The sequence below is a fragment of the Dromaius novaehollandiae genome, chromosome 2 (genome assembly GCF_036370855.1).
Source record: "Dromaius novaehollandiae isolate bDroNov1 chromosome 2, bDroNov1.hap1, whole genome shotgun sequence".
Lineage (NCBI taxonomy): Eukaryota > Metazoa > Chordata > Aves > Casuariiformes > Dromaiidae > Dromaius > Dromaius novaehollandiae.
The window spans coordinates 11,620,765-11,637,072 of NC_088099.1; the positions used below are offsets into that span (position 1 = coordinate 11,620,765).

The 16,308-nt window shown below is 42.7% G+C and overlaps 2 protein-coding genes and 1 long non-coding RNA gene across 9 annotated transcripts in view; 1 reads left to right on the forward strand and 2 right to left on the reverse strand.

The window, feature by feature from the left end:
• ESYT2 (extended synaptotagmin 2) overlaps nucleotides 1-3,981 on the reverse strand; it is a 95,446-nt gene extending 91,465 nt beyond the window's left edge. Inside the window, exon 1 of one of the 2 annotated variants that reach the window (XM_064505755.1) lies at nucleotides 3,273-3,981. In XM_064505755.1, coding sequence (XP_064361825.1) covers nucleotides 3,273-3,626 — 354 coding nt within the window. In that variant the 5' untranslated portion in view covers nucleotides 3,627-3,981. The remainder of the gene's footprint in view (nucleotides 1-3,272) is intronic. The other variant, XM_064505756.1, reaches the window with a different exon arrangement.
• Nucleotides 3,982-5,643: 1,662 nt separating this feature from the next.
• On the reverse strand, nucleotides 5,644-10,456 carry LOC135327424 (uncharacterized). The gene is made up of 2 exons (XR_010387538.1): nucleotides 9,841-10,456; nucleotides 5,644-8,892 (listed from the first exon to the last, which is right to left on the reverse strand). It is a non-coding gene; the product is annotated as an uncharacterized LOC135327424 (long non-coding RNA).
• Nucleotides 10,457-16,308, forward strand: part of DYNC2I1 (dynein 2 intermediate chain 1) — a 32,042-nt gene continuing 26,190 nt past the window's right edge. For 3 of the 6 annotated variants that reach the window (XM_026103279.2, XM_026103295.2, XM_026103306.2), the window contains exons 1-2: nucleotides 10,458-10,662; nucleotides 15,191-15,244. In XM_026103279.2, coding sequence (XP_025959064.1) covers nucleotides 10,648-10,662; nucleotides 15,191-15,244 — 69 coding nt within the window. In that variant the 5' untranslated portion in view covers nucleotides 10,458-10,647. The other 3 variants (XM_064505753.1, XM_026103286.2, XM_064505754.1) reach the window with 3 other exon arrangements.

Consider the following 16,308-nt stretch of genomic DNA (forward strand, 5'->3'; position numbering starts at 1 on the left):
ACATTATCAAACCTTATTTTGAAATGGTGAGAGGCTATGGATAATTGCTTACCTACACAGAGCTACAACTCAGGGCTCTGTAATGTCTTCCTCCCGGCAAAACCTTTGCATCTCTTTGGCTAGGTTACAACTCCTCTCCCCCTGCCCCAATAAAAGCGGGTGACAGCTTCTGATCATGCAGCAAAGTTATAACTACCTTTTGGCAAGTCTATCACTACAATAGATCTTATTCTTTTAAGAGTAAGTGAAATATTTCCTGGTGCTCTCTTCTATTCAAATTAATTAAATGAAGTACAAGGGACAGAGAAGAAAAAAATACTTCTTTCAATGCTTAAAAACAACAGACAGGAGACTGAAGTCAGATCTATACAGGAATGAAGAAAATATTTTTTCAGACACTGGCATGATCTTTTAGCACATACCTATTTCTTTAAAATAATTCAGTGCTGCAGTTTTAAAAAACAACTTGTGCTAGTGTTGAATTAATTCATTTCACACACACAGAACAATATCCCTACTGTATGACCACACGGTTATGGAAGTAAAACTAATTTAGAAATCTAATAATTAACATTATGAACTGCAGTGTGATAGCACAATAGTATTGCTTCCAAATCACAGCTTAGTATATTGCAGCACAGAAATTTAAATTCATTACTCCTACTATAACCACTTTCCAAAAAAGATAAATTATGTGAAATATTACTCAATACTTAACATGAATCACTAAAACAGCAACCTATCCCAAGGGGGGGGGAGGGGAAAGGGAGAACACAAGTTTTTTTTTTTCTTCCTAACAACAACAACAAAAAACAGAAAGAGACCACAACAGAGGCAAATAAGTGTTTGGGATGTTAGATAATTTTACTTGGGGGAATAAAAAAAAAAAAAAAGATTTGTCACATCCCATGTAACATGCAAGATTCAGTCCCACAACAGTAGGAAATTTCCTGTATTTACAACCCAGCACTGTCCTACCCTAGTCATTTGCAGTTAAAAGATTATTTCCATGGCCGGAAACCAAGGGAGCACACTGCAGCTTGGAATTCACACTGAGATGGATAAACTGGATACCTATTAATAATAAGGAGATATTAGACTCCACATACTGTCCAGTAGCTCTGATTTGAAATATGACTGAAATGCATGAAACTCCAGTATAGGATATATAAAGCGTAAGAAAATAGCAGTTTTCCAAGACAAGTTACAGAAACAGGAAAAAGACTTTCATAAAGCTTATTTTTAATGAATATGACAGTAAACATTAAGCACCTCTTTTGATACAAGTAAGTGGGTCTTCAGTTCCCAAAACACTTCTCTTTTCAGACTGCATTTCATCAAGAAACTACATTTAATCTGGAAGCACAATACTTCCACAGCACAGCATATGTGTCACCTGAAGCAAAAGAATCAAGACATTTAAAATTCAAGACCATGATTTAAGAGGAAGAAAAACCAATGATTTACAATACATCAGCCAAGAGAAAAAGGTCATGCTTTGGGGGGAAAATCATGCACATTGAAAGGTTGCTTCTTCGTCATATCATATGCTATGCAGGCATTTGCAGTCATCATTCATTCATCTCTCTAAATTTTAGCCTACAAATAGTGTATGGTGAAGTCAAGAGGTCCATTTCTAAATCTCTAGGTATCTGGACAACTCAACACAAAAAGTATTCCCACTTTATCAGAAGTAACAAAATATGACATAATATAAAATTTACAAACAGCACTAAGTTTTAGTAGTAGTACTTAGTTACTGGCACATAGCTATTGCATACTATCTTCCATGGGCAATCTAGGTGCAATTAACTTTAAATGCAAAAAAACAATTAAAGAAAAAAATACTAATACATAAGAGCTATTAGCCAAGTTCTTAAAGGCTCCCATCTCAGCTTCAACCAGCAAGAAGCTCATCTTATCTCTGCCTCACCTCTTTTAAAACACAGTCCCCGTTTTTACCATGATCTTACACTAGAACTTGGGTAATGATACAAAGAAACAGAAGTAAAAATTCCACCATTTCACACCTGCACCCTGGCTTCTCTCCAGATGTCTGAAAGGCGCATGACTTCGTTATTAGAGTGTTGATAGTTCACAACAGATAGAAGAATTTGATCACGTGAAAATAGTTACTTGCATTTTACCATCATCACAAAATTGCTTGATGCACAGTCACTGCACAGAGCATGTAGCAGAGATGTGGATGGCTATTACTGAGGAGCAGAGAGCACCCAACAAAGAAATCACATGGACAGATTTAGCAGAAATCCTCAAGACTTCAGGTATGGAGACCGAGATCACAGCAAGCTCGGCACAGAGGATGCCAGGCCAGAATGGCATGGATGAGGCCCAGCTGAGGACTGACACCGTGTGGCTTGCAGTTAAATGTATTTATTCTTATAAAATTCTTAATGTACCAAAGAAAAAATGACTAAGAAAGAGTACTGAGCTTTGAAACCGAGTATCAGCTAAAAAGATGATACTACTAAAGACATTTACATTTTAACTTTATTTTATATTTATTACTTTATTTTCTTTCAGAAATACTGAAACTTTCCAGCGAGCTTTCCACTTTCCAAAAAAGCCTTTTGAAGCCAACCACAGCAACGCACAAGGCCACCTAAGCCCGTTTACCTTCGTCCTCAAACCACAACCCTGAGACCGGCCAAAAACAGCAACTCATTCCTCTATCGCTCCCTATTAGAAAACGCGTCGTTTAAGAGTGCCAAACCGTCAGGATACGGATTTTGTTCGACGCTGATCTCAACTTTTTAAGAAGCTGTTTTTGCCTAACTAGCGAGACCTGCACGCTGTAGAGCCCTCAGTAAAGGTGCAGGACATGTGCGTCACTGACATTTAAGGGGAAATAATAAAACAAAACAAGACAAAGCCACCCCGAGGTAAAGTTTATCTCCCCCAGGGAGCCCCGGCCGTGCCAGGCTCAGGAGGCTCCGCGGCAGCGGCGGGCAGCGCCCGGCAGAGCGGCTGCCGCAGCCGCCGCGGGTGTTAACGGAGCGGGTAGAGGCGCCCTGGCCGGGCCGGGCTGGTCCCGCCGCCCCCGGCCAAGCGGGACGAGCAGCCCGGGGGCGCGGGAGGCGGCACCTCCCCGGTCGCCCCCCTCCCCGCCGCCAGGCCGCCGCCGGGGCTCCGGCCTGCAGCGCCCCGCCCCCCGGGGCAGGGGCCGAGCGGGTCCCGCGGAGGCGGCAGGCCCGGCCCGGCCCGCCCGCGGCTGCGCTCCCTCGGAAGCGCCCGCGGCGTCGGCCACTCACCCACGCAGGCAGCTCTGCGGAGGAGACGCTGAGCCGCACCGCCTCCTCCTCGTCCTCCAGGAAGGCGAGCGCCCGGCCCAGGCGGGAGGTCTTGCCGCCGCGGTGCCGGCGGATCCAGAAGAGCCCGCACAGGGCGATGAGCACCCAGCTGAAGCTCAGTCCCAGGTAGCCCAGCACATACACGGGGAAGATCAGCACGAAGCTCCTGGCGAACTGCGACACCAAGCCGGTCACGTCCACGCTCAGCAGCGGCGGCGGCTCCGGCGCCGGCTCGCCGGCCGCCTTCTCCGCGGCGGCGGCGGGATCCGCGGCGGACCCCGCGCCGGGGGGCTGCTTGGCCGCGGAGCCGCTCATGCTCTCGCAGCGGCGGCGGCTGCTGCAACTGCCGCCGCTCCGCCCGCGGCTGCTCCTCCTCCTCCTCCTCGGGCGCTGGCTGCGAGCGGGCAGGGGGGCAGGGCGGCAGCGGCGCCTCGCATCCTGCGCCCGGCCCCGCTCGCCGCGCACCGACACCAGCCGCCGCCCGCTTCCGGGTGCGGGGCGGCCCGGCCCCAGCCGCCGCCGCCGCCGCAGGAGGGGGCCGCGCCGCCGGTAGGGGACGCCGCCCCGCGCCCACGGCGCCGCCGCCTGCCCTCGGCGCCCGCCCACGAGCGCCTCCAGCCCCCGCGGGGGCGAGCGCGCCCTCCGGCCGAGGGGCAGCCGCTCGCCCGCTTCCCCTCCCCCTGCACCGGGGGGTCCGGGCCGCGGCCGCCCGCCCAGCGCCCTCACACGCCGCCCCTCCCCCCCAACCTCTCTCAGGGACAGCGGCCCAACCGCCACCCGCCAACGGCCGCGGGCGGGAGCGCGACGCGGGCGGGTGCAGGAAGGACAGGGGCTGCCGGAGGGAGGCAGGGGGCAGAAGCGGCTTTCCGAGGCATCGCGGCCGTGCTGGCGTGTGCCACCTCCCCCCTCTTCAGTCACGCTAGTGCTCGAAGCGTTGCCACCTGTTACACCCTTAGGTGATGAGCTTCGTGTTTCCCCTTTGCTCGCTGCTGAGGGATCTTAAAGCACCGGCTGATAAATGGTTTCAGAGGAACCAGAGGCCGGTCACCGCGCTTCTTAGCTACAGCAGGTGTTCCCGAAACTGCCCCCATGCATCCTCGGATGGAGCTGACTCCCCTGCCATGTCGTTAGTGTGGACGAGTACCTGGGGTGGCACCCGAGGCCCAGGGCTCCATCACACACACTCCAAGCACAAACAGGAGTGAACTCCAGCTCCTGAGGTTACACAAGCCCTGAGCTGTGAAACTAAGAAAGCCTGATTTCATATTGGTTTCTCCCCTGTACCCCTGTATTACAACATCTGCTTCCCACATCTTCCCTCCTAAGATTCTCTTATCTCTGTAATAACTTTAACGCAAGTACTAGTTTGGGAAGGGACAGCTGTTGCCAGTCAGCTGTGTGATAATCAGTCTGCTGGCACACGTCTGCTGATTAAAGTTACCATTTTTTTTTTCTTTTGGCTTTGTAAATGACCAGCCTGCAGCTCTTCACTGAGTGGGAGTGAGTTGGGGCACTTTCTCCTCTCTTCAGTTGCTAATTTTCACAAAATTTGTAGGAGTTTATGAGAGTAGCATTTGCAGGTAGGGAAGAGGGGGGAACAAATATAGTCAACAGGCAGAAAAGTTATGAAAAGACTTATAAATGGGCAAATAGGAAGCTTCATACCCTTCATTTCCTTTGGAAATGAAAGAAACCTCATCTCAATAATCCAGAGAAATTGAAAGTCAGAAAGAAAATAGCACAGTAGAAAAACTTGTTTGCCTGCTGCCACACAGCAGATTTGGAAAAAGAAGCCAGTTCTCAAAGGCTGAGTGTGGTGGTCTGTTGTATCACCTTTCCACTTCCCTCTCTGCCTGAAACCAAACCCCATGCACTACTCTTTAAGCAAAAAGAATTTCTGGCCGCAGACTCATGCTGCTCTTTTCTCCTCCCTCTCTTTGAGTGATTGGTGTGTGTCCTTCATCTGTATAATTAAGTTACTGTCAGGAGGAAAATTCAAAAAGACCAAAATGGCATAAAAAGGAGTAACAAAATCAACTATTTACAACTATAGAGGATTCCAAGCTTTGAAAGTGACTCTGAACTTCTTTGGACCTCTGCTTCTACAGAATTCACAGCACAGACTGTAACAATGGGAGGCCCGAAAGGCCACCCAAGAGCCTGTAAAAGCTTGTTGCCTTAACCTGGGGTTATTGAGCTACCTGTGGATCTATGTAGCAGCCATACAGTCAAAAGGACTTTGCTAGAAACACCAGAGTAGTCTCGATCAAGATAAAAGTATAACTCTGTGACTCTATCCATTTGGATACAAATAATACCAAACTATATTAAATATATTTATTCTTTTGGCTTTATTATATTCCTCTTCGAAATAATTGTTTTACTTATACAGACTTTCTAGGGCAGGAACTCCCCACTCCTGAGGCTCAGAAGCACCTACCACAAACGTCCATATTATCTCCCTCTGCTTGTTTCAGGATCTTAGTTCTAAATCTTGAATTCCATTGCCCCTTTTTACTTCCCTGTCTAGCTTCATTATTAGAAGCAGAATATAACTGTACCACAAATCAAAGTGAAAATTCAAAACAGAAGAAAAAAAAGTTATGGAACTAACATGACGTTTGCCAACTAACACTTTACCATATGCTGCATCTTCTTCTACCGTCCTTCGTGTCTAGGTCTATATTCTGCAGACGAGCTGAATATAGTACTAGAAGAGAAATACCATGCACAGCACTCCACCCAGCACTGGAGAAGCACGTTAGAAAAAAGTGAATCTTGTGCTAGCATTTAACATGACTAACACATAATTGTAGGCCTGACAGCCTAGCATTGATCCTGGGCAGAATAATTAATTAGTTGTTACAGGAGTTTGGTTAATCAAAATTACAGGAGGGTGATACAGTGCCAATCAAATAGGCAAACAGAAGAAGGATCTCATAACAATTTGATAACATTTTTCTCCAACTTCATTAGAGAGCTCTGGTAAAGAGATTAGTGCTGACTTCTTAGAACTTCTGCAGATAACTGACTTGGTCCCATGCAATACTTTGATGAAGAAACTGAATGGGGAGGAATGAAATTAGCATGCCATTCATTACAGGGACAAAAGAGGCTTGTTAAAACCAAGACATAAACTCTGCTGCTGGGGGGTAAGTTAGGGTCAGTTACTCTATTAGAGCATTTGATACAATATTCATGATAAATGCAAGTTGTTTTTGTAGCATCATTCTTATCTTGTTGGTGCTGACGAATTGTTTAATAATTTGCTTCAGATTCTTGGATTTGTTAAACTAATTCACTTATTTCCTGATCCTTCTATTTTTTAATGCCTAAGATTGCAGTCTTTAGTGCTTCCAGAACTCTTGAAGATACTCATAGCACAGAGGTTACTCTAGCTTTCCCTTAAGTATCCTTCAGTGAAGTTTATTACCTACAAAGCTGATGATATTTATCTTATTTGGATATCATATATTCTGTTATTTTCATACCTTACTAGGTAGGCCTGTTGCGTTCTGGGAATTTTCACTGATACTTTATACAAAAGTTGAAGCATGAAGTAATAGGATCTTTTTCTTTTCTTGTACTTGGAAATTTTGAAATTCTTTTCTGTGACAATCTTTTTCATTTAAACCACATTTGCTTGCAGTTCCTTTATACCTAGTCCTAGTCATGTGTGTTTGTTCCCTTTTTTTTATAGGATTCCTTTCTGCTTTTTCAAATTTAATAGTTTCCATTGGAGTGAAAGTACTTACTATATTTCTCTTTGTATCACAGTGGTCTGCCATGATGCCTTTTGGTAAGAACCAACACTATCATTCATAATAAATTCCCCGAAGATCTTATTTATACATCCTTTTTTTGAATTGAGGATGAGAAAAATTGGTAAAATTCACTTTATATAGTTAAAAAAATAATAGGCTTGCCTGACTTCTATGGATTCCACACAAGAAAACATGTTTTGGAAGCAGTTTTTATTTAATTGCTGCTTCTTGACTGTTCTCAGTAACAGTTAATCTTCCTGAAGAACAGTATTTGATATTATACCTCATATTACCCAACAGAATTATCTCAGTCTGCGGCTTCTCTCTAGTTTTTTAACTAAACAGAAACCTTTAACTACTGCATAGAAACATCAGAATGTTTATTCAGATGGAAGTTTTCTAAAAATTTGGCACAATGAATGGGAACATAATTTATGTGCAGTCTCATCCTAGTAAATTCTCATGATGTGTTTGACTCTATCCAAATGTCTCAACCAACTTTCTTAAACAGAAATACTTCTCTGCCTGCTTCAAATTATCTAATATATAGGACAATTATGAGTCTGAGGACTCTATGCAGAGCTACTGTTGTTTGGAACAAAACCATGTCTGATCCCTGGTATTACCCAAACTGGCTTCAGTTTCACTGTTCCCTTATGAGTGACATGCTCAACTACTTGTTGCTTCTCAATACAGAAATACTGTCCATTAGAATTTGTTTCTTAATAAATTTTCACCTTGATCATATTCTGTTTGGACTTTTTTCCTAACGGGATTCTTGCAAGTTACTGTTCAAAATTAGAGGCACACGGAATACTTGTTATTGGCCTAAAAAAGTATGAAAAAGTATGTATTTTAATATAGTCCTTTTCAGAGACCCTCATTTTTGCTGTTTCTATGTATGAACCTGGAAGTCTGATTACCGTAAGCATTTTAAACACTTTGCCACAGATCATTTATGCATGTCCTTTGATAACAGTATTTTTCTTCTCATCTTGATAAGATTTCAGCAGAAATTTGTTAAAAAAAAAAGCAGGGAAAAAGATACTTACAAAGCCTAGACCCCTAACAATTCTCTTCCTTTATACAAAAAAAATCATGATTTTCATTTTCTCTGTAATAAAAGAATCATCATTTTTAGCACGGGATGGGGTCACCATGTTGTCCTGAGTAAGGTTTGTATTTCCCATAATTTACTGGCGCAATTCTGTGGTGTATCATTCCATAAGCGACAGAGGAAAATCTGTATTTTTTGTCACATTAGGACACCATCCAAAGACAGAAAATAGCCCATTACTGCAGAATGTAAATAGAAAGTTATTTTATATTCTTGTTTTTCAGGAAAGATAAGCGTGGAGGAAGAATAAGATATGTGTACGAAGCCAATGTAGAAACTAAAATCTTATCAAAATTTCCAGTGCTACCGGTAGCCTTGTTTACATCCTTTTCTTTCTAAGAAAAGCTAGGGCATTCTTTTATGCCACCTACTGATACAATAGATATCTGTCATTTTATTGCCTGTATTCACATGGATGTAAAACCAATTTTTTTAAAAAAAAGTAAAAATACTGATGTATTCATTCTTTCCATTATGTGGATGGAAAATTGTAGTTTAGTACACGGCAAAAACATTTAAAGAGCCATAAAGTTTAGTTCTGTTATTGTAGAGGTGTAATCTTCCAACTTCTGTTCTCATTCAGCAGTTAAACTTCAGTTTGATCATTGGCTTTAAGCCTTGAAGACTTTTTTCCAACCCGCTAGTGGTGCCTTCCCACATCTGTAGTTTTCCTCTTGCCATAAAGTTGCTATGGACTCTGCTAAGGGGAATAAAAAGCTATTGGTAGCCAAAACTGAAATTTACTGCATGTGCAACAAATACACATGTATATTCTAAAGAGATAGATGGTAGAACCAGAATATGCAAAAATTAGTTTTGTTCTGTCCAATCTTGAGTATTGCTGTCACACTTGCTAGTCTGTTATATGCATTTGCTATACTGTTATTAAAAATAAATGCATTTCAGTTAGAATATTTGAAGGTAGTCTTTGTCCTTCAGCCTTCATATGGAAGACAGCACTTCTGTTGAGTATCTTTTACTAAGCAGATGTCTAGTTCCATGCATCTGTAACATTGTCACTATCTTGGCTAGAAAGCACTCTGAGTTAATCCAAGATGGCTTGTAAGTGCATTTTTGTTTGTTCAGGGAAGATAAAACACTCATGGATTATTATTGCTCTGCCAAGGACGGCTAAATTATTTACAAGAATGTTTATAAATAGTTTAGTATCCATAGATGTTCATATTTAGTGGATGTAATTTAGCCCTTAAAGATAACTTACGGTTAATGTTTCTTTAAAAAAAAGGTTTTTTTTCCTCCTGAATTGCTTTTGTAATTTCCATTTGCTTTTCCAATACATAAAAGAAAATACTTCATATTTTGGACAGTGTGACAACTTTTACACTATTTTATGTTGTAATGCAACTGCTGTTCAACTAACTGCGGCAAGATTGTTTCTGAAATGCAGAAATGACTTCTCCATTACGTTTTTTACCCGATTGGTCAGTTTTCTACAAACATTACTACTGAATATTAGCAGTAAATTCAGTTCCCCCTGTTATACAGCCAAATATTAACTTATTTTTACTGATACACAGGAAAAAATAGGCAACAAACCTAAAGTGCCTAGAGGAGTTTTCACCCACTCTTTTTAAATTGCACAGCACGTTAGTAAGTTTTCAGTATTCGCTGTGTAAACAGCACACACCTTTCCCGCAGGATATCACCATTCACTTCAAGTTTGCCCCACGTGTGCCTGGGAAGCTGCCATTTGCTCTTTGTCGTGGAAATAGCTCTGATATTTGTTACTGTGGGAATATTATTAGTATTTTTATTTCTACCTGGGTACAAGGCAGATGAGCAAGAACAGATCAAGTCAATCGATGGCCCGTTACTCTTATTTTTTTCCCCATAGTAATCCTGCATGACTGTTGGCTTACTAGAAGGGAATCGGCAGTTACTAGGAATGGCTCCACGGCATATTTAGCCTGCACAAAGTCAGTAGGAAACCGGAGAATAAGGGTGCGCTAAAAGGGCATCTGGGTGAGGGCCCGGGCCCCCGGCTCGCAGGCCCTCCCCAGGCCCCACCACCTCCTGGAGAAACTCCCCTCGGCACCGAAAGGAGGCGGGAAGCCCTCCCGCAGCGGCGCAGGAGGGCGAAGCAGGATGAGACTCTGCCGCTGCTGCTACTGCTCCTCACCGCCGCAGAGCCGGGCGGAGCGGAGCAGACCGGACCCAGCCGGATCAAGCCAGCCCGCACCCACCCAGGTCACCCCGCAGCGCCGGGAGCGGCCCCTCCCAGGAGCCTTTGCGGCGGCGGGTCCCCTCCTTTCCGGGGCGGGGCCGGAGCCGCTCGATCGCTCGGCCGGGCGGCTGCCTGCCCTGGCCGCCTGTTGCTAGGCAGTTCGGACGCGGCCGCCCTCCTTCGCTCCGCGCTCCGGGGCAGCCGCCGGGCGGCGGCGAGAGGACATGGCGCCCGGGGGGGCCCGCGCGTAGCGCCCCGCCCGCCTCCGCCATGGAGACCCATAAGGTGAGGGAGGAGCCGGCGGGGAGCGGGGCGAGCCTGGCGGCCCGGCCCGGCCCGGCCCGGCCCGGCTCGGCTCGGCTCGGCGCAGGCCCCGCTACTTCGGTCGTCACGCGAGGGGAGGGACCGTCATTCCCCCCCTGGGGGTCGCCGTGGTGCCGGGTGCTCCCGCAGCCGGCGGCGCCTCGTGCCGTGAGCGGCCGTTGCTCTGCGCCCGGCCCCGTCCGCGTTCAACAGGCCGCTGTGCCCCCCCCTGCCGCTTTGCCTGGCCCTGCGCGTCCCCGCGTCGCTGCTGCGGCAGCTCAGGTTTTCCGGCGCTGTCAGGGCCGCTCGCGGGCTTGGAGAGGGCGTTTAGGTTGTGCGACGTTACCCTGGCGCAACGCGGGAGCCCGGAACATGGTATCAGCGCCCTGGTGAAGCTCCCACCCGAGCGCCATAGCGGGGAAGTCTGCCTTGCCCTGGAGTAGGGGGGTTGCTCTGCGCCTTGTCAGCCACAGAGCGTTCTCGAAAAGAGATGGTTTGTGATAACACTCAAACGTGTTAATTTCGCGCATTCATAACACATCTCAAACATGCTGATATTGTAGATGAGTGCCTTTAATAATGGCCCCTTCCACGGCTATTATTTATTGACTTTATTTACTTAGGAATCCCTTCAGCTTTTGCCTAAGTATTGGTTTGTAGAAAGTTTATGGTGCTGTAAAACAAAAAAACCCAAATATATCAACATGTTAACATCAGTTTTCATGTGACCTATTACGAAAAATAAAAGTATCAAATTTTTTGCCACAAATTTTAGTACTACTCTGCTGTGAATCTCAATTTCATAATTAATCTAATTCATTTGTGATCATATCTAGGTGATCTTATCTATGAACAGAAAATATAGTGGCTGGACTAAGTACATGATACACTATGTTAGTAAAGACCATGCTTTAAAAATTGTTACTCAGATATCATTTCAGTGTCAGGGTGTGTTATGAGACCGCTAAATAACCAGAGGCAGTAATATACACAATTACATTGTAAGAGAAAGTCTGCTTTTGCTGTTCCTATTATAGCAAATGAGAGCTTTCACTTGCATTATCTACAAGGACTCTCAAATAGTCAACTCATAATTAGACGTAAGAAAGATATATATTTATATGTAAAGAATAAATTACCTTTCTATAGATTTAAGATTATAGAAATGCCCCTTACTGTTTTTTTTCTGTTTCTTTATGATCATACAAGTAGGTTGGAAGGGACCTCTGGAGGTCATCTAGTCCAAGCTGCTTGAAGCAGGGCTAACTCCATAGTTAACTGAGGTTAGCAAGGCCTTGCTTAATGAAGTTCTGAAAATCTCCAGTCTTTCTATCTTACCAACAAAGAAACCTCACCAAGTCCCTCTTAAAGAGCTTATCTAAAGTAGCAAGGCCATCTCATCAGCTGACTTCATAAGGCAACATACTTATCCTCCTTTAATTTAGAGGGCAGATTCTTAAATGTTATAAATTGTCATAGCTCTCTTGGAGTGACATCCTATATCAGCTGACAAGCTTCCCGTGCTCTCAGGTGGATGGATTGAGTTAAACCCCAGTGTGGTTTAAATAACTAACTATAATCTGGATTTAAATGGGTATATAAGAAGTTTTAAATTAGCAAACAAGTGAGCAACTTTGATAAATCAATTGAAAGTTTATTTATATCTGTACTTTTTACTCTGATTTGTTGGTCATTGTTAATGTATATTAATTTGAAGATGAATGTAGGCTTTATGCTAAGAGTTTATTTTTGCAAGCTAGGAAGATAAGCTGTAAAAATTGCTTAAACATAGATGTATTTTACCTAACATTTATTCAGATTCTTAATATTTTAATTGTTTTAGAAAAATGCTGATTAGTGTTTTAATTTGTTGTGCTATGGTTGCTTTTGGATGGAAATTGAAATTCAGTAAAAATGCAAAAATCCAACCTTTAATTACTTTTTTTAGTTATACTGGCACTGTTTTGTGCTTCTGTGTTCTCATATGAAGGAAAAAATTATCGAAACATAATTATGTATTTGAGGTATTAAGCAAATCAAGTTTTGTGTGAGCTGAAGTGATTTCATGTCCTTCAGGAGTTTGGAACTTGCAGAGCTCAAGCTCTCACACTTGCTTTTTAGTTATGGAGTAGATGATAACAAGCTCTCTTTATCTAAAAAATTGAACTAAACTGAATTGAATAGAGCCTCCAGATTTCAAAAGGTGATCAATCACTTCAGAAAATTCTGATTTTAAATATTCAGTCAGCAGCTTCCTGCACAGCAGTGATCTGGCTTTCTCGAAAAGCCTGGTAGCACAGCAGTAATAATTGCTTAGTTTAAATAATTTTTTATTCTTTATTGTTTGATGAATTTGGAATTGCTTGAGCTGAAGGTAATCTCTAAGTTTAATTTTAAGTAGATAATTTTAAGTTGTCTTTTTGTGTGTACAAATGACAATACTTTTTTAGTTACTGACAGAGAGACTGATTTCAAAGGTATTAAGTTTCTTTAAGCTCTATAAAAGGTTTCTCTTTTCTATTTGTCTAATTTTCTATCTTGTCTGCTTGTTATCCTTCCTTTCTGCTTACGCTCCCACGCATGGTCTGTAGGTGGGTTTGATAGACTTTGTTAAAAAAGCTAGACAAAACGTCACTCAGGAAAATTACCATCCTTGCTTTTAGTTTCTCCTCTAGGATTCTGCAATAATAAATACTAGTACCTTTTTGTCTTTTTTTAAAGATCAGAAGAAAACAAAACTTCAGTCTTAAAGGTCACTTTTTTTTTTTAATCTGAATTTAGCTTCTTGGTACTTACGATCAACTTCCTCTGAAGTCCACTAGTCCATTATGATCTTATATAAAAGCCTAAGCTTGAAAAGACTAGAATTTTTCAGTAAAGAATAATTAAAAAGTTAAAACATGCTTTCGGATGCTGTTTCTGTATTATGAATTAACAAAAAGGGCACCATATGTTTATTTTTTCCCACCAGTGTAGCTCATCATTCAAATATTCATTAGCAATGATTTTGTTAATCTTTGGTAACTTTTAACTAAGCCTAAATTTGAGAATAGGTATGACCTGGTCATATCCCTTTGAATATCATCATCATCCTTCAATGAAGTAGTTGAAAGCATTCAATTGATTAGAATTCCAGATTTTCTTTAGTGATCTCAGATAATATGAATGATTTTGGTTTAAATTCTTTAGCAGCAGCCAAGCAGTTAAGAGCAGTAACCTTGGCAGATGAGGGTAGAAGGAATATAACCTCTTTGACTGCCTATTTAACTAGAGAGAAGTCTAGTGAAACAATTTCCATGTATGCTCTGATTATTTTCATTCTCTTTCTACCTTTTTACTTCAGTTTTACTTACCAATATTTCATATGGCAGTCAACTGACATGTGTAGTCTGAACCACTATGTAACATTAAGTGACAGTTGATTGAAAAACAGTGCCAGGAGTGTTACTCTGTGAGTGGTTCTGCAGAAAAGGGATCTGGAGGTCCTGGTGGCAGCAAGTCAAACATAGTCAGCAGCATGGTCCTCAGGTGATCAAGTGCTAACCACATACTGAGTATGTGCAGAATCAGGGCCGTAGCTAGCAGGTGTAGGGCAGTGAGTGTTCCTCTCTGCTCAGCACTTGTGAGGCCCCATTAGGAGTACTGTGTCCAGTTGTAGGGTCCTGGGTGAAGAGAGTGTCCAGAGAAAGGCTGCTGCGGTGGTTAGGGGGCTGGAGCTTGTGATGTATGCGGGAAATGGGCTAAGGAGCTGAGTTCATTCAGCCTAGAGAAAAGATGACTAAGAGGGAATCTGACTGCTGTCTTCAACTATCTAATGAGTGGCTACAGAAAAGATGGAGCCAGATTCTTCTCAGAGATGTGCAGTGAAAGGACAGGAAGCAGTGACCCTCAGCGGCAGCAAGGAAAATTCTGACTGGGTATAAGAAAAATATTTTTACAGTGAAAGTGGTCAAATCCTGGGACAGGTTGCCCAGATGGGCCGTGGAATCTCCAACCTTAGAGATATTAAAAGCCCATCTGAATAAGCCCATGGCCAGGATTTGCTTTGAAGTTAGATCTGATCTGAGCAGGAGGTCGAACTGAGTGACATCGGTAGGTCCTTTCCAAAGTAAACGGCTCTGGGATTCTGTGCTTGGCATGAGTGTCCATACCTGTTTCATCTGTAGTATTGTTGAGTGACTGTCATTGGGAGACCACATAGTTTTGAGTCTGCCTTGAAGGGCTCTGCTGTCATCTGCCACAGGCACTGACTTCAAAGCCGTTTACCATGTGTATACAGAACTGGACGATCCAGTAGAAGTCTGAGCTTCTGGCCTCTTCCAGGTCCAATTAGATCGGGTATACTGTAAGTACACACATGAAGACTAAATCAAATTAATGTTTACGTAACAAAATTCAGTGGTATTTACCATGTATGCCTTGGTCCTTTCCTCATAAAAACTCTTTGTCAACTGATTTATTTCTGACTGCAAATTCATTATTCAGTTGCTTTCTGTCTTTTCTGTTCTAGAGAAGAACTAGAGAGGATACTTGGAAATCAGAAGAACTTAAGAAGCATCTTAGGGTAATTTTATTTTATCTTTATTAATTTTGATAGTAAGTTATCTTAAAGCAATGGAATTTGTTGACAGGCTAGCCAGAGTGGGTTGACTGGTGGTACTCCAGACACTTCCAAGATTGGCACTGTTGGTATTCAAAGATGCAGATTTAATATATAGCTGTTAACTTCTTTGCCACAGCTGACTGTTCCAGAATCAGTCTAATCCAAGTGTGTCTGGAGACTGGTCCACTCAATCTAGTCCAGCTATGCAGCTCAGCATAAAATTAATATACATATTTCTTAATCAGGTTAATGGAAAAAATACCACTGTATTGGTGATTGCACAGCACACCATGGGTCTGATTTACTGGCCACCCAAATCCATGTTACAGCTCCCCTTTTTATATCCTTACTCAGTTTCCTATACATATATGATGTATTACTGTATTTGTTAGCATCATCTATTGTGTTTGCCAAGCTCTTTTAACCTGGTTTATTATGTTATCTGTTTGCCAAATTTGCATGCAGGTTCTAGCCAGTAACATCATCGTACATTCATTTTATGCTATATATTTTTAAAAGCTGTTTTCCAATATGTATATCTTCCTTTCTATGTCTTGTGCAGATCTTCATTACTCCTTTGATAAATTGCAGACATCCTACTTGTTCATCTGTTTTCTAGGCTTTTATCAATTATTCTCTATAGCTCCCCATTGCTTTATTGGCGGTGCTACAGGATAAGTACTTCATGATTTTAGGCTTTCAATAACATTTTCTCTACTCCACTTCCATGTAGGCTAAAGCAATAAAATCAGGGTTGAAAAGTGTTGGTTTCAACAGAAGTGATGTGGTTGGACTTTCATTTCTGTGAAACAGATGGCTAAAATTTAATTCACTTTACTGAATGGATATAATCAAAAAAGAAAGTCCTGTTTATTGTGCATTAGACAAATAGCCAAACTTGTGGATGCAGTGAAATCAATGGGCATTTTGCTGTTCGCTTCAGGAAGGTTCAAATGCAATCTCTTATGACTTAAATAAAATTAAAATAGTAGCAGCCTGAATGGATCTAGGCCAAAATTTTCTTT